This window comes from Aulonocara stuartgranti, assembly GCF_965226115.1.
Source record: "Aulonocara stuartgranti genome assembly, chromosome: 6".
Classification (NCBI taxonomy): Eukaryota; Metazoa; Chordata; class Actinopteri; order Cichliformes; family Cichlidae; genus Aulonocara; species Aulonocara stuartgranti.
Genome location: NC_138944.1, coordinates 5261882 through 5283911, shown reverse-complemented (window position 1 = coordinate 5283911; position 22030 = coordinate 5261882). Strand labels below are relative to the sequence as shown.

The following is a 22030-nucleotide window of genomic DNA, read 5'->3' as shown; positions in this document are numbered from 1 at the left end:
ATCCACTCTGGCTCTCTACCCCCACCCTCATATCTGTTCTACACTATCATGTTAAATAAGGGCCTAAAAAGCAGAAAATAAATCTTACAAAATAAAATTCGAGCAACAGATCTGTTGATTCTGGATCTCGATTGTGAATGAAAAGGGTTTAAATGAGTCTGAAGTGCAAAGTCTTTGTGATCAGAAACAGTGTATTAAGTTTCATTCACAATAATCTACAAACTATGTGTATATTACTGCTGCATGTCATATTTAAGTGGTGGGTGCATACAGTGTTCTCTCCGTCTCTTTCCTTCCTTGAGCCAGGGGAAAATTTTAATTTGCCCTGTGGGGGATCAGTCAAGTCTGATCTAAACCGGCATGTAAGGCATGGTGACTGTGCATTTGCATGCAGCGACACATTCAAAGAGTTACTGAACTTCCAGGATGGAAGGGGGAAGACTCGTAAAGGCACAGTGTCACCGCAAACATGTACAGCTGGTCTTTGTTGATTTGAATCCAAGAGTGACAAAGCAAAGAAGGACAAAAAACGTAGTTTTACTGAAACGTCCTGTAGTAAAAAATGAGATTTCTTTTTTCGCTTCCTCAATGAGGAAGGTTTTTTTTTTCTCTTTTCATTGGGTGTGAAAAAATGATGCTATTTTGTAGTTTAACAATCTATGCTCATACAGACATCTGAATTAGGCTGTAATGGCACAGTTGTGATTTTAAAAAGTTCATATTCATGTGAGGGAGGTTTCCACATAATATATTTGTTTACTCTGGAGAACGATGACTAGCTGCCATCACCCTTTCTGCAGAGTTCCTGTAAAACAGGGGTGGGGAACTCCAGGCCTTAAGGGCTGGTGTCCTGCAAGTTTTAGATCTCACCCTGGGTCAACACATCTGAATCAAACAGTTAGTTCATTACCAGGCCTCTGGAGAACTTTAAGACATGTTGAGGACGTAATTTAGCCATTTGAGTCAGCTGTGTTGGATCGAGGACACATCTAAAACCTGCAGGACACCGGCCCTTGAGGCCTGGAGTTCCACCACCCCTGCTGTAAAACATGACAAGAATCCAGACATATATCAGGTTTATTGAATGTGAAATCGTTTCTGCTTCCACCACTGATGTGAGAATATGTGAAAGCAGTCTGAAAACACACCAGCATTTTTTTTTACTAATTACTTGATAAACTAAAACATATGGGACAGAACAAGCACTACTTTATAAAAGTACTGGGCACACATTAGCACACCAATGAAACCAAAGAGAGAGGGAAAAACAGCACACAGACAGAGGTTATATTTGTCTTCATGTTGAAGGACAGAGAGGATCCTGGTACTGCATCCATCAGGCTGGGTGCACAGCTGCCTTGGCTGCAGGTAGGTGGCAGACAGATACAGTTAGAGACAGAAAAGGAGAAGTGGATGGGAGATGATAAAGTTTTTGAGAAGGGTTGGGGGGGGTAGTCAGTGAGGGGTAAAGGGGGGTGTGTGTGTGTGGGGGGGGGGGGGGGGGGTTAATAAGCCATAATGAGCATCTGGATGTGGCAGTGCCAACCCACACCCAAAACCATCCTCATGTGGGCCAAAGCTAAGGAGGGGTCTGCTCTGCCCCTAGATTCTGAGCACTACTAATTGGCTGCAGACAGAACCAGGGGGCCAAGTCGCCAATCAGGTAGCACTAGCGGCAGCTTCCCTCTCCTGTGTGTTGTGCCTAACCCCTCCCACCCCGTGAGCTTTAAAATCAGGGGAAGTCTGGCTGCTGATTCTAGACTTCCATCCTTCTGCGGTGGCCCTAGCCTCTCTTTGAACATCATCTCTGACTCACCTCTTTCTTCTCAGCTTCTTTTTTTCAGATAGATTTTTGTTTACTTTCATTTAAAAGAACTTTCGTTACATTTTCTGGTAGTCTCTCATTCCCTCAGCACTGTGGACTAGTGTCATCCTGGACTGAGTTTAACACCTGGTCTGTGAGAAACGCCTCTGTTCCCTCTTCATCACTATAACTGAGTCGTACTGTGCACTTCAGGTATGTATTCAGTCACTGAATATGCTCGCATGTGTATTTTATTTTTCTTTGTTGCCACCTTGTGTTACTTTCTGAAGACTTTTTGACATCACCTAAAATTCCACATGTTATTGTGTCCGTGTCCAGTCCACGTGCAGACTGTTTGTAAAGTTGTTCAAACTCAGTCAAGTTGGGGCACACTTAGTGGAGTGCATGCCGGTGCCTAGAAATAGCACCGAGGACCTCCGCTGCAGAGCCAAATTGGCTCTCTGGTTTGTTTTGTGTGACTGATGAAGCATATCTCTAAGCTGCAATTTTCTAGTGTGTTTGATCGCGAAATAGAGAAGTGGCAGAAACTGGAACGATGCCCGGTTCTAGTGTAGTGTCAGAGTGTGATGACTTTGAATTAATTTTTAATGCTGATGTGGTGTTTCATAGAAGAAAGTGTTATGGGGATTTATACTGTAATAACGATGTGTGTGGGCTGCTTTAATAGGCAGTCCGCATTACGTGCAATTTTACTTATTTGGTCTTCCCTGTCTTCTCTTCCTCTAAGCCTTTAATCATCCAAGTTGTTCCTAATTATCTCAGTCAAAGTTGTCCTCGCTGGATTGACTCTTGAGCCTCATGCCACGTCTGTGTTCTGATATTACTTTGCAGCTGCATTCTAAGCGCTGTATCCGCCTTTAAGATAAATAATTTTACGCCGGTAATATCCGTAAGCACTCTCTCGCTCAGCATCACAAAGTCACACGGGGGTGGGGACGTAGGAGCGAAAGGCTGCAAACCCAGAGCGCGCTGGAGAGCCAGTGTGACGGAAAAGTACTAAGAGGCTGACAAATTAGATGCGTGTATTGGTGTCTGCCATGGGGACGGAAGGCGGAGGCATGCGAAAAATGCCACTGTGACAGGCGTCTGCACATGAGAATGTAAAACAATGTTGGACCAAAAAAAAACCCCAAACAAAACATAAAAACAGAAAGAAAAAAAAGGCAGCAACAGGTCTGCTCTGTGTCAGCTGAACCCGCTGCATTTAGCTCACGGCAAAGCGCTGATGTATCGTGAGATGCCCGACCTGCAGTAAATCTGCTGTGAGTGTTAAATGTTTGTTGTTGTTGTTTTCTGCTGTGTGACAACTAAATTTAAAAAGTTGTGTCATTTTAATTTAGTTGAAATGAGACATAAAATAACGTTGAACGGAAATTTGTGTTTTTAAAACGCAACAGGTTTTTCAGGTTTGGTTGCTGTTTGCTTGGAAAAATGAGTGTTGACATATCAAACGGCTGTTCAGCAGCACAGCAGTTCATCTGTTTAACGCTTCTTTCTGTATTTCTGTAAGCTGACACTAATCAAATGGGAATTTTTGGTGACTTGTAAGTGGATTTCTTTTCTGCTTTTGGTTTGCACCATAAAGAAGAGAAAACACGACTACAAAGTATATCCAACTTTGAAGATGTGATTGTGTTGTATGTAAACTAATAACAGATTAATGTGTGTATAGATACACTGCACTGACAGCTACAGGCCCTAATAATAATAATAATAATAATAATAATAATAATAATAATAATAATAATAATACATTTTATTTATAGGCGCCTTTCAGACCCTCAAGGTCACCTTACAGTAACACTCATGTCTGCGCTGTATTCACACTTAGACCAGGTAGCAACAGTAATGGAAAATTACCAGTGATGAGTCGGCAGCCTGCTGACGTGACATTTATAGCAGAAGGGCTCGATGCCGATATAAAATGATGAATGCCGTTCATTGTGTGAAAAGGGTCATTAGAGTGATTTCTCAATGAGGCATGAAAGTAATAGGCTTCTCTATAGACCTTGCCTTGAAAGTATTCAAGCCAATGATAAATGAATGTTTAGCCTATGTAATACGATAATAGTGACAGAGAGACCAGTTTGCAGTCTGAAGGATTTAATATTTAATTTTTATTTTTCTAAGTTCATCCATCCATTCTCTTCCGCTTATCCTTTTCAGGGTGGCAGGGAGTGAGAGGCAGGGTGCACCCTGGACAGATCACCAGTCTGCCACATTAAAAAAAACAACCATTCACACTCATGGGCAATTTAGTCCCCACTATGGGAGGAAGCAGTAGTACCCGGAGAGAACCCACACAAACACGAGGAGAACACAAAGTCCACACAGAAAGTCCCTGGCCTGATGGTGGAATTGAACTCAGGACCTTCTGGCTGTGGGGCAACAATGCTAATTTCCTGGTTCTAGTAATCGTTGGAGGTGGTACCACTTTTTTTTTTCTTTATCTGCACCAGAGGATCTAAGGACCAATGTGGTTCCTAAAAGTTTTAGAGGTTTTTACTTTATCTTCTGCAGAGTAGGTACTCTAAAGTCCAGGCTTTCGTGAGCTTGGACTTCAGTGCAAGGAAATGCAACAATTCCCTACAGCTTGTTTGAAGGGAATTGCTGTGGTTGGAATAGTTTTGCATTTCCAACTATTAGACAGCTATTACTTCACTCCAGAGCTCCTGGAAGATGTACAAATAGGAATAAGTAGTCCCTCTTTGCACCAAAAGTGGCGCATTGCACTTAAACCATGCTCCAAGTCCACTGCTTAAGCAAAGCGGACTGGGAACACATGTCAAGTTAATGTGAAGTTAAATTAAGCCAGCAAATGAATTGCAGACCAACAGTATCTATTGGTCCATGTATGGATACAGACCCTAAACATGCAAGTAGCATCCGACATATGGGCAGTGGATGCTGCTCAGCAGCTATTATTAGAGCTTTAGTTACATATTATGACAGCAAAATGAAAGAAATGCATGTGACTGTGTGCTGCGTAAGCTGACCTGTCAGGAGTTATTAAAAGAAAGCCAGCTGGTTTTTTGTTGCCTCTTACTTAATAGAGTTTAGTTGCCTGGTTGGGAGTTGCCTACAGCACACATATCTTGGCATCCTTTCAGTTGGACATCATTTTAGTGTGATCCAGGATCAAATACGAGCTAAAGTCAGCTGGTGTTGTGTCCATGCTTTCAACAGTGAACAAAAAAAGGAAACAGAGTGAATTATGTCAATGTGAAAAGTGTAAATATGTGAAATAATGAATTTTTGCTTTTGCATTTGGACCAGAGAGGTCTGTAACATGAGAGTGGCCGGTCTTGCTAAGAAAAGGCAGACGATCCACGTCACTGGCCAAGTCCGTAGGGGCACGATATTCAGAGGGCAACGAAAGTCTGTGTAGTAAGCAAGGCAGACATACTGGGATGCTTTTCAACTCTAAAGTAGGTCAGTAAACATATATTCGGAAAGAGGGACTCCAAACCTCTAACCGGTCTGTGAAATGTCTTGCATGCTCTGATTGAGAGGAAAAGAGCCGGTTGAGAAAATAGTCTGGTCAGTTAAAATTGGCTTTTTAAGGAAAAGGATTAACTAGTATAAATCTTCCCAAATTCCATTTCACCCAATATGAAAACAGTCATATAAAACCCCATACATGTCCAAGGACAGAATTCTAAGCAAATTGAGATGCTGCTCAGTACCTACAAACAAACTTCACTAGTTATGGTGCAGATGTTTTAGGTTTATTGCATGCTGAATGTTAGTCATACAATATGAGGGGCCGTACAAGCCAAACTTCATTCTTTCACTCTCACACACATACATTCTTCATTCACACACATATACTTTCACTCTCACATAGTTTTATTTTAATTTTTATATTTAGATATTTTTATTCTCATGTTTACACATATTTAACACACACATTGCAATATTGTGCTCTCTTATACATGTATTTTAATGTACATATTTACAAATTTGCACTCTAACATACATGCATTTTCATTTATGCATTCCTACATTTTGCTCTCATTTACATGCATTCAATATGCATTTTATCTCACAAATAATATATGTATGTAAGAAGAGAATGCATACATGTCTGAAGAAAATATATGTATGCAAGAGAATAATGTATGTGAATGAAAGAGTATAGTGGAAACAGAAGGAGTTTAATGGAAACGGAAGGCTGGGTGTCTGTACCGCTGTGATTGGCTGAGAAGCACGCGCGGGTCACTTTCAAGTGTCTGACAGCATGGAGGGGGGAGAAGAAACTCGAGTTCTTCAGCAAGCTATCAGGGTGTTAAGAAATATTTTATCATCTCCTGAAACGGTCACATCGTTGTCCTCGTCACTTGATTGAGATGGGACGGGCTCAACTGCACCCAGTGTTACCCACAGCACGGTGGAAAGTGAGATGAGGGAACTTTTTAGACCAGCTAACACCCGGGTAGCTTCAACAAGCCATGTAGCTACACGGAGTTCGACTGGCGTGGGGCAGTCTTTTATGGCGTTATTTTTGTGCCACTATTCTGAGCGCACATAAAAAAAATATTTGCAGGTGCAAGTGTTGCATTTTGAGCAGAAATTTATATTGAGCGAAGAAAAGCTGAATTTGAGTGAACAAAATTCATTGCTGCGTGCAAAAAATGTATTTCAGTTTTTGCTATTATCCACACAGACACACACACACAATAGCAGCCCCTCTCGCTCAGTTTTTGTATTTGCGCTCTCAACATTCCTGCCCATGCGCGCTCAACTCTTTGTGTACACTTATCGAGAGTGAAAGTATATGTGTGTGAAAGAAGAATGTATGTGTGTGAGAGTGAAAGAATGAATTTTGGCTTGTACGGCCCCTCATAAGAACTCATAAGACATTTGTTTTGCCAGAAAGAGTTGTATTTCTAGCCTGGTGTTCCTCACACAGTACAGAGCCACCGACTCAGATTATTCAGGGTTGTGTTTGCAGCCCTCTGTTCTCTTTAAACCTTTACAGCTTTGCATAGAAAATATGAGCACTTTAATGTAGCAATGATGCAGTTTGAACCCAGCTATGTTTGCTATATATAGGCAATAACAGTGTGTACAAACGCGCACACTCGAACAACAGGAGGAATAAAACACATGGGCTGTGTCAGTGTGCTTTTGAGGCTTTAGTGGACTCTGGCAGCGAGCCAGTAGCCCGCACAGCCCGTCTCCACCTCGCTCATTCCTTCCATGCTTCCATGTAAACACATTTTCCTAAAAGAAATTATTTTTTCAGCTTTAACTCGCACCAAAATTCTTTTTTTTTCCTCTTACATATTCTCTCATGTGTGTATGTAGGCTTCTTTTTTTTTTAAACCAATTATTTATGAATGAAAAACTTTTAACCAATGAACTGGCTGTGTTTAAAATAAAGGAGTTGGTTTATAATAAGAAACATTACTGCTTTACTGTGATGTGTTCAATAATAAAACTTTAGCGCGTCTATGAGTGAGAGTCCGTTTTTAATTTTTTTCAAAGAAGGCTTCGGTGCAATGCCCTCTCACAGTAACTGCACACACACACACACACACACACACACGTATTAATGTGGCTCTCAGATGTGTTCACTTCCCAATGTTTGGGGCTGAAATTCAGGCTACTCAACCACTGAAGACGGGGGACAACATCTGTCCACCATCTTCATCAGTGCTGCCGAGTGTTATGGTGAGACCCCTTTCACCTCTTTGACTCTTCATCCTTCATGCCCCTTGCCTCTTATTACCCCCCCCCCCCCCCCCCCCCCCCCTTTTGCACCAAGACCCAGGCCCTCAGATGCTACTGCTCCTTTCTTATGTTTTTGGGGGTTTTTTAAACTCTAACCTTTTTTTGCTTTTTTAAAGAGGCATATAGTTTCTTTGCACTTTGCTCAGGTTTCATTAATACAAACATATCCTTCTGTTTTCTTTTCATTGTGCTTAATTTCTTCCTGCACATTATGAATGCACGTTTTTATCAGATTCTTCTCAGGTGACTTTTAAATGTATGCAAACGTGGCTCCTCCCCCATCTTCCTTGCGCTACAGTCCTGCAAATATTTATTTATACAAAAAAGAGAATTAGATGTGATTTATTTGTATTTTACAATTAAAAGACCTGCAAGCAGCATCTGCATGTTTCCTTTTGAAGCAGTTGGCGACTCAGTTTTTCACCAGCCTCTGATGTCTCTCTACAGGACACAAAAGTAGTTCAAGATGGCTCTCAATATACCAGGCCTGGTGGTGATGGCGCTGTTTTACCTGCTCATCTTGGGCACGGGCATCTGGGCATCCTTGCGTTCCAAAAAGGAGGAGAAAAAATGCACAGGAGACGGCATGGAGATAACTCTACTGGCTGGACGCAATATCAACTTACTAGTTGGTATCTTCACACTTACTGGTAAGGCAGTCAGATGGTGTGAATATATATACACTAATATATATACACTGAGTCTTTTGTATAGTGCACTAAATTTTGATCTTTGAAAGTGGTACATGAATAAGACAAGTGAGTTGTTTTTCTTCGTCCGCAGCTACATGGGTTGGTGGAGGCTTCATCCTGGGTATAGCTGAAGCAACATACAACCCAACACTAGGCGCAGTTTGGGCACTCATGCCTGTGCCCTATGTCCTGACCTTCTTCTTAGGTGAGTGGAACCCACTTATGAAACAAGAACAAAGAGAGCCACAGCAGGACGTGTGCAATGCAAGTACAAAGCACTCAAAGCACGCTCTGGGTCGATTAGAATAGAAGCGTGTCCGTTTGGTCATGCAGGTATTTTTTACATGATTTTAGTTCAGGCTTCATTTGATTGGATGCAACTGTGCAGGTCGGATTGGTGCTTGTTATCCTCACATTCCAGGGGTGGACTTTTAAATAGAAACAAAAAGTTGATGTCAGCTTTAATGAGCCTAACAACACAGCTTAGCCCCCTCCAGTGTTTGGAAGAAGAAAGTTCAACATTTGTATGCTTCATTTTACACCCAGGAGGAGCTAATGAAGGTCCTGTGGTACAATGACCTTTGGGTACGAGAGGTGCTATTGTTAGAGGAAGTCAGTCTAAACTGAAATCTATGAGAGAACTATGGAAATATGATAGAGATGTGAGCAGCTATAGGTTTAGTATTTTAACCATAATCACCTTAAGTTATCCATAGTGTGTAAAATGCATTAATAAAATGAGTGTCTGTCTGCAGCAGAAGTGTTACTGACCGCCGTCCGTGCAACTCCCTTTCCCGCAGACCCCGTTTGACTGCACCAATAAAAGTGTTGCTCGTGTTAAAAATAGTACTGTAGTAAATCAGTTTAGGATTTTAACTGGAGGCAACAGGTGCAAACAGATGAGTTTACCCCTAAGCTTGGGTTGCCTTCTTGTGAATTCACCAAATTGACAAACTCAGCAGGGCATCCGGCATCCATAAACATTTGTGACATGTTCAGTCATCGGCACTCGGGCACCTCTTTCACAATAGCCCACAGATCGTGAGAGTAATGTGAACTGGAGCCTCTTATCAGGAAATACAACATGCCTCATTGTTGGCCTTATGGCCCCATGGGTTTGTCTGAAGGTGTTTATTATGCTATCTGGAGGGAGAACTTGTTTTTTTCTATTGTTCAAAAGCGTTCATTCTTTCACTCGGCCACTAAATCGCTTCCTTTCTCTCTCGTTAATGAAAGATATATGTAAACGATGTATCCTAAACTTGACAACATTTTCAAGGAGGTAATCAGATGTGTTGCTAAATCCCTTTCCTCCTCCTGCAGGTGGCTTTTTCTTTGCCAAGCCAATGAGAGAGAACAAGTATGTGACAATGATGGATCCTTTCCAAAAGAAGTATGGGAATGTCCTTGCAAGTGCACTGATCTTTCCTGCACTGGTTGCAGACGTGCTGTGGGTGGCACGCACACTTGTCAGCCTGGGTAAGTTACTTCACACTTTATAAAAGGTCTGGCAACATAATGTGTACGCACATAATTGTGCAACCAATAGAGTATATGGTAAAAAAAGAAAAAACAGCAGGATACTGATAGTGGATGCTTTTTTGGCAAACAGCTTGAATGCTGTAAATAATTCAGAGGAAGGAAGCAGGTGAAGAAAACAATGCTATAAGAAAACTGCAAACAAAAGTTGTCAGTGAACAGCCAACTTTGTAAACAGTCGCTGGCTTGTAACTTCTTCACCAGCTGTTAACGTAGCTTAAAGAAGTTTAAAGAATGGGTGAAAAACACAAAAAACACACAAACAATAGAATTATAAGGTACACTACTTTGGGTAGAGTAATCTTATCACTTTGTCCTGCTCTTGGATCGATTTTGAGGTTCGCAATTGTTTTAAAGTTAACAGAAGACGATACGTTAGCATCTCAAAAAAACAAGTTGATAAGCTTTGCATTTTTAAAACAACTATTCCTTTTTTAGAAGGACCAGCTATTTATACCCTGCAAGATCTGAACAGAGCATTTCTCAGTTTATTTATGCTACTTTAGCACCAGCATGCATGCTAGTTATAATCTAGTTAGCTATACAACTCAGTTTAAAGTCAGACTAACTCGTTTAGCTTGAATAATTAGCTACAACAGGTATCTGCTAGCAACATTTGTAAACATCCTGATTGCTGGCTGTAAATAAAGCCTTGTCTAAAATGAAGGATTAATAGCCTAAAAAATGTAAACACCAGTGTTGCTAATAGTCCGTGTCAAAAAGACGAAAAAAACGAAACGATGTAGAGCGAACCAAGTACGCTGCTCTCGTGCACGGCTGTGAGGTCATCCTAGCGGCTCTGCAAAGACAAATGTTGTCCCTTATTATAGGCACAATGAGGATGAGTGACTAAAAATAATTGCAGCTCTGGGTTATTGTTGTTACATAGTGTTCACCTGACTTATTTGAAGATTAATGTGGATCTTTGTATTATCACTCATGTTTAGGTAACAATTCTATTTCTATCAGTCATATGATCTAAAATCTCACCACTCCTGCTGGTAGGGTCTCTTTGTTTGTTTGTTTGTTTTTAAAGAGTAAAAGTTCACATACAAGGTTTGATGATGGATTGAATTTACTTTGAAATGTTCGTAAAGTAATGGGAATGGTGTGACTTATTTAACCTGCTTGTTTGGTAACATTGTTAACACTGTTTTGATGGTGTCGTGTGTATGTGTGTGTGGTACGTGCTGAGATGGTGAACGCAAGTGTGTATGTGCATGGGTGTTTGCGAAGAGGCAAAAGTGTGTGCGTGTTTGCGCGCCTTTGTGTGTGTATAATGTTTTCCTTTGTGTTTTTTAATGTTGTTTTCTTTTCCAGTGTTATTTGAAAAGGGGGTTAGACATCGAGCAGCCTTTTGATTGTGAAAGGTGATCAATTATTCCAATCAGATTGCTGTTTCATTAGAGACATTTTCCAAAGTTTGTGCCAGTTGTTACTAACGGGTAAATGTTACATGCTGAATTAAAGTTTAATGCCTGTGTGTAGTTTAAAGATTTAAAGAGAAGCAGTGAAATCTAATGAGATTTGTTTGAGTCACTTTAAGCTGTGCCAGTGCTCCATAAAAGGACTGGTGGGGAGGCGGGAATGCTCCTGGGACTCTTTTTTTTTTTCAAACCTACAAACTGATATAGAATCAGGGGACACCCCTCCTTAACATGTCAGTGTAACAACGTCCACCAGTGTTTTTTTGGAAATGTTATGCAAACCTCCCTGATGTGCACGCATCACATGCGCACACACAAACACCTGATATTGCTGAGGGCGATGTTGCTGAGTGACTGTATGTGTGTATGTATAGCATAAACCGAGCTGCTTTATGCTTGAGCGTGTGCCTCTTTGTGTGTGCGTGCGTGCGTGCGTGCGTGCGTGCGTGCGTGCGTGCGTGCGTGCGTGTGTGTGTGTGTGTGTGTGTGGGTGGGTACTTAACTAAAAAAAAATGCTTTCGATGTGCTGTCACTTAGCAGTGGAGTATCAACGGCACTGTCACGGTCCAATTTCTGCCAAGAAGAAATGTGGAACAGGACAGTTTGGAAGGGGGGGGGGGTGCCTGTGTGTGTGTGTGCGTGTGTGCGTGTGTGCGTGTGTGCATGCACACATGTTTGAGGTTTGTAAGTGGGACAAGGATCTAATAACAACCTGGGGGGTGTTTGGGATGCTCTTTGCCCCTGTCCATCCCTGGTGCTGTTCATTAAGCCCCAGAGGCCCCTGGTTCTCATTCCACCTTTCCTATTCCTAAATTTAGCATTGAGGGGAAAGGCACAGTTCAGCACAGAACGCATAAGAGCTCTGATACTATATCTGGAAAACAGGCCATCCAGGAATTATTTACGATGCAGTGACTGTGCTGCATCATGTCCCACCCATCACAGAAGTGTCAGACAGTTTCAGAGTTAATGCTAAAACGTTAAATGAAGCCTAAGTGCAAAATAAAATGAACACCTGTATAACAAACCTTCCTTTGCAGGGCCACAAGGTCTTAGATAGTTGACACCTAGTCCAGTCGTTTACATTTTCCAATAAGAACCTGATAAAGTCAGAGAAATGGATCATATTACAATAAAATACACAAACAGGGTTAAAGGTCAATCTAAAGCGTTCATGTCTCAGTTCATAATGATGCAAAGCTAGTGGGGAAGTTGAGACGGGGTGGTAAAGAAGGGGTGGTCAGGTAGCTGTAATGTGGGTGGGGTGAAAGGTCAGCGGGGTGGATGGTGCCGATCTGACACTTCTCTGTTTAAGGGCATTGTTGTGGTGTGGCTGCAGGCTGCGGCTGGGGGGACCCTGGCAATGTGGCAGAGGAGACGGTGAAGGTAGTGATGTTTTTGCTTGTCTTGTTTGAGTAACAAGATCTCTCTCTTTTTTTTTTTACTCACCTATTTAAATGTACTTGTTTCATTCCTTTTTTTTACACTTGTTTCACACTAGAACACACTTCTCCACACCTCTGTCTTTAATGTTTTTCTTTTAAATGAAACATCAATATTACAAAGGGTGCTAACTCGCCCAAACAAGAGGGTGAACCTGAACATAGTGGAGTCACAATCAATAGGCTGCTTTCTTTTGTGTTCCTCTATGGTTTTTGTTAGTTTTGTCATCATCACTTTTATGTTGTAGCGTTGCTTAACATAAGGTTTAAACCAAAGTCACCCATGCTTAAGCGTAACTGAGTTAAACGGCTACACATGTAATGTTGCTCTTATGAGTAATGTGTTAATACTGCATCTCTATATGTGAACAGTATAACCAGACAATGTTTCTCATTAGAACTTAAAATAAGAGTGGATGTGGTGTGTGAGAGAGCGTATTTAAAGAGAGACTGAGAACCTAAAACCATCTAATTAAACAACGAAAGTGAGAAGCTGCATGTAAACATAGATACACTCATCTGCACCCGAGTGTCCGTCAGTCCTCCGATGCTCATCGCTCTGCTCTGTTGTTCCAGGTGGAACCATGAGCGTGATCCTGGACCTGCCCTATGTCTACTCCATCATCATCTCCTCAGTGGTGGCCATAATCTACACACTGCTGGGGGGGCTCTACTCTGTGGCTTACACAGACGTCATCCAGCTGATCCTCATCTTCATCAGCTTGGTGCGTAACCGTCTACTGATATGGCAACGCAGGGGCTCCCGCTGAGAGACAAATATTATTTAAGCATGTATCCTATCAGGTTACTCGCTCTGCTGCATGAAAGAATATAGAAGGATAAGATTTCAATATAGAGTCAACAGGTAGCTTATTAACAATGCAAACTGGTGCTATTAAACCAGGCTCTGGTTTCAGTAGCTTATTTGAAATTTCCATCACTCAGTTTTCAAAATGGCTGCCATCCACATAAGCAAATAAGATTGTTGATGTTACAGCTGTCAACTGCTAAAAGGCTGCTATGTAGGCGCGTTCATGTACCACCGTTGGGAAGCCCCATGTTTGTCAAGGCTCTGTCTGCACGCTAAGACTCCACGTCACACCCCCAAAAGTTGTTATTCTCTACCTTTGCAATGGTAGATCTCCACATTTGTTCAACGGCAACTTAAGGACAACTGGCAGCCCTCGTGGCACCAGCATGCTAGTTGTTAGTCGAGCAATTCTACAGCTGGAAATGAGCAAAAAATGGACCTGAAACCTTTCCCCTAAATGCTGATTAAGCTTAAAAGTTTAGAAACTGATGAGTAGGCTTCCGTCATGAGCCATTTAATATCTGTTCTTTGATCTTAATATCACATAATCTTCTGCTGCCGGTGGTGTTTTCAGAGGTTACAGAATTTTCCATTCTACAAAGAACTTCGGGTCTTTCAATTCAATTCAATTCAATTTTATTTATATAGCGCCAAATCACAACAAAAGTCGCCTCAAGGCGCTTCATAGATACAGAGAAAAACCCAACAATCATATGACCCCCTATGAGCAAGCACTTTGGCGACAGTGGGAAGGAAAAACTCCCTTTTAACAGGAAGAAACCTCCGGCAGAACCAGGCTCAGGGAGGGGCGGCCATCTGCTGTGACCGGTTGGGGTGAGAGAAGGAAGACAGGATAAAAGACATGCTGTGGAAGAGAGACAGAGGTTAATAACAGATATGATTCAATGCAGAGAAGTCTATTAATACATAGTGAGTGAGAAAGGTGACTGGAAAGGAAAAACTCAATGCATCATGGGAATCCCCCGGCAGCCTACGTCTATTGCAGCATAACTAAGGGAGGATTCAGGATCACCTGGTCCAGCCCTAACTATATGCTTTAGCAAAAAGGAAAGTTTTAAGCCTAATCTTGAAAGTAGAGATAGTGTCTGTCTCCCGAATCCAAACTGGAAGCTGGTTCCACAGAAGAGGGGCCTGAAAACTGAAGGCTCTGCCTCCCATTCTACTTTTAAATACTCTAGGAACAACAAGTAGGCCTGCAGAGCGAGAGCGAAGTGCTCTAAAAGGGTGATATGGTACTACAAGGTCATTAAGATAAGATGGGGCCTGATTATTTAAGACCTTGTATGTGAGGAGCAGGATTTTGAATTCAATTCTGGATTTAACAGGAAGCCAATGAAGGGAAGCCAAAACAGGAGAAATCTGCTCTCTCTTTCTAGTCCCTGTCAGGACTCTTGCTGCAGCATTTTGGATTAGCTGAAGGCTTTTCAGTGAGTTTTTTGGACATCCTGATAATAATGAATTACAGTAGTCCAGCCTGGAAGTAATAAATGCATGAACTAGTTTTTCAGCGTCACTCTGAGACAGGATATTTCTAATTTTAGAGATGTTGCACAAATGGAAGAAAGCAGTCTTACATATTTGTTTAATATGTGCGTTGAAGGACATGTCCTGGTCAAAAATGACTCCAAGGTTCCTCACAGTGTTACTGGAGGCCAAGGTAATGCCATCCAGAGTAAGAATCTGGTTAGATACCATATTTCTAAGATTTTCAGGGCTGAGTACAATAACCTCAGTTTTATCTGAATTAAGAAGCAGAAAGTTAGCGGCCATCCAGGTCTTTATGTCTTTAAGACATTCCTGCAGTTTAACTAATTGGTGTGTGTTATCTGGCTTCATGGACAGATAGAGCTGGGTGTCATCGGCATAGCAGTGAAAATGTATGCTATGTCTTCTAATGATGCTGCCTAAGGGAAGCATGTATAATGTAAACAGAATTGGTCCTAGCACTGAACCCTGTGGAACTCCATAATTAACCTCAGTGTGTGAAGAGGACTCTCCATTTACATGAACAAATTGGAGTCTATTAGATAGATATGATACAAACCACTGCAGTGCAGTACCTGTAATACCTACAGCATGTTCTAATCGCTCTAATAGGATATTATGGTCGACAGTATCGAATGCTGCACTAAGGTCTAGCAGGACAAGCACAGAGATGAGTCCACTGTCAGAGGCCATAAGAAGATCATTTGTAACCTTCACTAAAGCTGTTTCTGTGCTGTGATGAGCTCTGAAACCTGACTGAAACTCTTCAAATAAGCCATTCCTCTGCAGATGATCTGTTAGCTGTTTGACAACTACTCTTTCAAGGATTTTTGATATGAAAGGAAGGTTGGAGATTGGCCTATAATTAGCTAAGACTGCTGGGTCTAGAGATGGCTTTTTGAGTAAAGGTTTAACTACAGCCAGCTTGAAGGCCTGTGGTACATAGCCGATTATTAGAGATAGGTTGATCATATTTAAGATCGAAGAATTAATTAATGGCAGGACTTCTTTGAGCAGTTTTGTAGGAATGGGGTCTAAAAGACACGTTGAAGGTTTGGAGGAAGTAATTATTGAAGTTAACTCAGAAAGATCAATTGGAGAAAAAGAGTCTAACTTAACATCAATGGTACTAACAGTAGCTGTAGATGATATTACATCTGTGGGATGGTTACTGGTAATTTTTTCTCTAATGATAAAAATTTTATTTGTGAAGAAGTTCATGAAGTCATTACTAGTTAACGTTAAAGGGATGGTTGGCTCAAAAGAGCTCTGACTTTTTGTCAGCCTGGCTACAGTGCTGAAGAGAAACCTGGGGTTGTTCTTATTTTCTTCAATCAGTGATGAATAATAAGATGTTCTGGCTTTCTTATAAAGCAGCAAACTTTTTCTCCAGGCTAAATGATGATCCTCTAAATTTGTGACACGCCATTTCCTCTCCAGATTACGAGTCATCTGCTTTAGGGTACGTGTTTGAGAATTATACCACAGAGTCAAATACTTCTGATTAGAGACCTTAGTTTTCACAGGAGCTACAGTATCCAGGGTCTGTGTTGACTTAGACGTTAAACCATTTAAGTCTGCAGACAGAGAAGATTTTATGTGATTAAGAATGTCCAGAACAGCAAATGAATTGACTGTTTTTAGTTGACTGTATTTCACTCAGAATAAAAACAGTCAATAAAAAGTGTTGACGTCCTCAGTGTCTGATGAAAAATATCCCCTGCTGAGCTAATAATCAGATCATCTGTGTTCTTGCTTGTGTAAACAGTGGGTGTGCGTCCCTTTCATGATGACCAACCCTCACTCTGTGGACATCTCGCTGACTGCATACAACGCAACTTTCCAGGCTCCTTGGGTCGGCACCGTGGAGCTCGATGAGGCTGGCAAGTGGTTCGATGATTTCATGCTGCTGGTGAGTGTGAATGCCACACGTGGAAATGGTACTCAACATTGTTTAAACTTGGCCAAGAATAACAGCAGTGGCTTCACTGCAGGATTGATCTTGTCCTGTTTCACACTCCAAGCCGATTCCTGTCATCGTGTCTGAACTGTGTGTGTGTTTGTGCCAGGCTCTGGGCGGTTTGGCCTACCAGGCGTTCTACCAAAGGATCCTGTCCTCCTCATCTTACACCCAGGCTCAAGTGACCTGCTTCGCCTCTTCGGCCTGCTGCCTGGTGCTCGGTATCCCCTCAGTCCTGATCGGGGCCGTGGCTGCATCTACAGGTAAAGCCTCTAAACTTGCACCTGTGGAAAATTCCTTCATCAGCTTTTCGCCTTAGCACATATTTCTTACTGATATGATTGTGTCCATCCCCTTAATGTGGAAATTTGATCTCGCCTGCTTCCTGCTAGATTGGAACTCAACCTCTTATGGATTGCCCACCCCGTACGAGCGCGACCAGGCAGGATCCATCCTCCCCATCGCTCTGCAGTACCTCACACCCCCCTACGTCTCTGTCATTGGCATTGGGGCTGTAGCTGCCGCTGTCATGTCCTCCATGGACTCGGCCCTGCTATCCTCTGCCTCGTTGTTCTCCTCAAATATCTACAAGAACATCATCAGGAAGCAGGTGAGTGTTTTTAGCAGCACTAATCGGATTGTAAAAGCAGCAGTGTGTTCTGCTCTGTTGCATTGAGGCAGCATTATAATGTCTGTGCATCCTTTTCTTTTAACTACCTATCTTAACTCCAGGTCATTGCAAATGGAGCCATCGTAGCATCATATCAACCGTGGACGGTTTACCAAACAAGCATGTGGTTTTGTACTATGCAGGAAACCTCACCCTTGCACAGAGGTGGTGGGGATATTTAAACTTAGAACCTTCTTACTGTGAGACGACACCACAGCACCAGTTTGCAGTGTCCTATTACTACTTGATCCTGGTCTGAAGGTCCATTGTGCTGCCACCTTCAGGTGTAATGCAATGCCATTTTTGTTTATGTGAAGGAAAAGTTCCATTAGGGATCAAATATGATCTTCCAGAAAAGGCGTGTCAGCGTCTGCTGCTCAAGAACACTTTGTTCCTAAATGAATCATCCCAGTGGTATGGACAACTGCGGTAATGCTGATGAATCATCCAATAAGGAGGCTTCGTTAATTCAACTGACAATGCCATCTTGTTAGTCATAGATCAGCAGCTGTAGTGCTCACCATCTTTTGGTTTTGCTGAATTTGCCGACTTTAATTCAGCAAACTGTCGTCATTTATGCTTCTCAGATGTTAAAAACATCCCCCCATTTTGAACTGTCATCACCATAACGGTCAGCGTAGATAAAACACTGTTACTGGTTGACGTAAAACATTGTTTTTCATGTGCCGGTGGCAATTTCACTTCATAAGAGATTTAATTTTCTGGCATACTGTGGAGATACAAATGATGATTCACCAGGATTAATCATCAATTTCCTTTTAAAAGACATGACACACAATGTGCAGCCATTTATGCAGGATATCTGTGCTTAAGCTGTAATAATCATTTCATTTACATTAACATTTAAAGAAACAGACAGCATGAAAAAAAGTTCTTAACTGTGCAGAAAGAATTATTTGAAAGCAACGACCTGTTTCATTATTTCAACTACACCCAGTGTTTCCTACAGTGAGACTGTTCACTGCTGGCGTCTCGCACAGTGGCTTAGATATACAGCATCTCTTCACCTTGGAGGGCTCAACAAGCTGCATGTTTATGTAATGTATTATTTAACTCTGTTTGTCTGTCTTGTCATTTCCTCTGCTCCTTCAGGCTTCAGACTGTGAGATGCAGTGGGTCATCCGTATCTCCGTGGTGGTCGTGGGTCTGGCTGGCACCGGCCTCACCTTCCTGGACAGTAGCGTCCTGGTGTTCTGGCTTGTCGGCGTGGACATGTCCTACACCATAATGTTCCCTCAGCTGGTCTGCATCCTCTTCTTCAAGGTCTCCAACGGTTACGGCGCCATCGTGGGCTACATAATGGGGCTCGTCATGAGGATCCTGAGCGGCGAGCCCCTCATTGGCCTCCCACCAGCCATCCAGTTCCCCGGCTGCCGGCTGGACAAGGAGGGAAAGCTAACCCAGTACTTTCCCTTCCGTACCGCCATCATGCTCATCTCTCTAATGTCTATTCTCCTTGTTTCATTGTTGGCGTCCATCATTTTCAACAAGGGCCTGCTGCCGGAGAAGTGGGATGTGTTTAATGTCAAACGCAGGCAGAGAGCAACATCCAAGGTCGCACACGTTAAGAGGACCAACTCAGAAAAGGAAGAGGCTGCCGTGGCCAAGCAGCTGCTGGACACCACCAGCTGCTGAGAAGTCTCACAACAAGGGGGAGAAAGGGTGGGCGCCGGCTGGAGGCATGTTTGTCTGCCGGCTGGGCACGATTTCACAGAGGGGGAACAGCAGCAAAGGCTGGATGCTTTTTACAGTTTGTACAGCACTGCTGACACAACAGCAGCAGATATGAGCTGAGCTCTCTGGTACCCGACCTATGAGCTGTTGTCTTCTAAAGAAAATACAGTAAAAAAAAAATAGGCTCCCTGGCTAAAAGCCATAAGCCTGTGTCGTATAAATAGCCACAATAATAACATTCACACAGACCCAGAATAAAATGTTGCAGTTTGTGCTGCATTCTATTTAAATCATTAGTCATTACTTAAAATGGAAACAAATTACATACAGTTCATTAAAACCATTTCATTTTTTCTTTTTTGCTACAAGCTTACAGTAGTTCACTTTCACAAGCACACTTTGACAGGTTGAGCTGCTGCCCAGACCTGAATTTTCCTTTCCTAATGACCACCAGCACTGTGGTAAAAAGACACTTGCACAAAAAAGAGACTTTGCACAAAAGGAATAATCAGTCCTCCAGGACGTTGACGATTATAACAACACACAAATAGTATGTTGTTATTTATTAACATTTCACATAGTCATATGATCTGCATCGCAGCGCTGTGCAGCGGGTGCCGCTACCTTTCCTCTGATTGTCAGCAGGACGCGGCTCTTTCACATAGAACAAAGAAGTGTCACCCTGAGAACAAAGAACGAGTGAACGTTTTGCACGGCTTCATATGAGAAAGATGTTTAGACAGTTCATTTCATCATCATCTCCTTCCTTTATTCACTAAGGCTGCCTCAAGTCCAATAATGCAGCAACAGCAACTCTCCTCATCTTGCTAGTTAGGTTAATTTTAAGTCAGCTGATAAGCTCGGCTGCAGTGCAATGCTGGAGGTGCTGAGAAATAATAAAACTCATGAAATGGCAACAGAAACACTGATGGAAGTGACACCAGCACTATCTCGTGCTTTTTAAACGTCCCATTTTTTCCTCCCCCCTCCTTGTCTGCTGAATGATGAGTTTTGCTGTAAAGAAAAGCAGGGGGAGATGAAACTGTACACCCGCTTCGCTCAAATGCATTTCACAAAATAACTGAGTGTAGCAGTTTATTCCACGACTGCGCAGAGAAGTCGCCAAACATCTCCCTCGTTTTCCTCCTCGCTCATTCCTCTTTCTCACGTTTTTATTTTTTCTCCAAGAGTACGGGAGAAGTGCCTTTCTCTTTTTTTGTTTTTAACGTACTGTCGTTTTTTTGTAACTGTATGCAAAGCTGTAGTTTACTGTGGGATCATTTTTTCTCTGAGGCAGTGCAAATGTTTGCAGCTAACATTCAGAGAATTGAAAGTTTTACAGCAGTGCAAATTCTACTCCCTTTTATTGATGATTTGATTTTTAAGACTGTGTAATGTTTTTTGTTGTGTGTTTTATGTGCACTAGATGCCTGGTAGTAGCAGGAAGCCTTCCTCTGCCATGCTGTTGCCTTTAATGTCACTGGAAACCTGTTTTACTAAATTGTTGATTGTGTAATTCACAGACTAAAACTTTCATATACGCTAGTCACTGCTCTTATAGCTCATAGTGGTATTGTTGTTTTTCAAGTATACAAAACGTTACATTTTTTGGCTTCTATCCAACAGTGTGAATGTGAACGAGCCGTCAGAAAGAAGAAAAAAAGCAAAGACAGATAAGGACATGCAGGATATGATGCATGTGTCTTTTTATACGTGCGATTGTGATTCCTACTTGTATTATTACTCTTGTGCTGTAAATTCTGATCATAATTTGTATTTCTACACTTTCTATTTTTTATCAGTTGTTCGCTTAGGTGCAGAGTAGAAAACTTTATCTCAAGTTAGCAAAATAATATATAAATTCACCTTTGATTTTGCAGAACATGAATATAAATATAGAATTTCAACAGGTGTTGATGAACTTTCGAGAGCAGTGATTGTGAACACGTGTGGAGAAACTGTACGTGCCTACATGAGCACTCCTGTCCCGACAGCCTCAGATTACGTCCACATGACGTGATCTGAAAGGAAACTCAGCAGCCGTCCTCGGGAGGCTGTCTCCGGTCCAGTGAAGGGTGGCACAGCCTTACAAAAAGAACGTTTTAAAAATGCTGCGTACGTTTGTCGTGGCTTTCATTTCAGTTGCGTGTTGGTCAAACAGCTCTAAAAGTGCTGGACAGTGGTGTTTGTATTACAGTGTGAGTTCTATATTGTATTTTGTCCCCTAAACATGTATTTGGTTTTATACTATCATGCATGTCATTTACTGAGTTGTTTGTATACTGAACTTTTGTGAAGACTGTTCTCTTCTTGCCATTTGGCAAGGTCCTACTTTGTCATCAGTTAATGTAAATCCCCATGGGCTGATGTTCTGTCAGAATAAAGGATGAAACCAAATTACTGTCTGAATCGTCTTTGTGCCAGAAGCAACACACACACACACATATGCCGCTCTCCAACACATGTCCTGAACGGTTAAGCCCTCCCAGCAAGTAAATATCACTTAGATTTTGCAAACATTTAGACAACTGCACTATTTAATGATGTGAAAGCACACAGGCGGTAAAATCAGAATACAACAGGTCCACAGTTAAAAAAAACATGAGTGCATGTGTGTAGATGTTCACTGTGACTCTTAATAAGAGTTTGTATACCATGAATTCTGTCCAACCATTCAGAGCCATTACTCTGAATGTCTTCCCTGAACTGCTCGCACAGTTACAACCC

The 22030-nt window shown here is 42.0% G+C and overlaps 1 protein-coding gene across 1 annotated transcript; it reads left to right on the top strand.

Annotated features, from left to right (window-relative positions):
• The first annotated feature begins 1743 nt into the window (after positions 1-1743).
• Positions 1744-21700, top strand: LOC309708517 (high affinity choline transporter 1-like). The gene is made up of 9 exons (XM_082536627.1): positions 1744-2017; positions 8009-8211; positions 8345-8458; positions 9577-9732; positions 13238-13386; positions 16747-16890; positions 17048-17201; positions 17331-17548; positions 18722-21700. The coding sequence occupies exons 2-9, from the start codon at positions 8028-8030 to the stop codon at positions 19262-19264; spliced, it is 1662 nt and encodes a 553-aa protein (XP_082392753.1). The 5' UTR covers positions 1744-2017; positions 8009-8027; the 3' UTR covers positions 19265-21700.
• The last annotated feature ends 330 nt before the right edge of the window (positions 21701-22030 follow it).

Bases quoted from the DNA above. Each gene is read 5' to 3' on its own strand.
- LOC309708517 (XM_082536627.1), top strand. From the start codon at position 8,028: ATGGCTCTCAATATACCAGGCCTGGTGGTGATGGCGCTGTTTTACCTG. The intron at 17,202-17,330 runs GTAAAGCCTCTA...GCTTCCTGCTAG, and splicing joins GGCCGTGGCTGCATCTACAG to ATTGGAACTCAACCTCTTAT. The intron at 17,549-18,721 runs GTGAGTGTTTTT...CTGCTCCTTCAG, and splicing joins AGAACATCATCAGGAAGCAG to GCTTCAGACTGTGAGATGCA.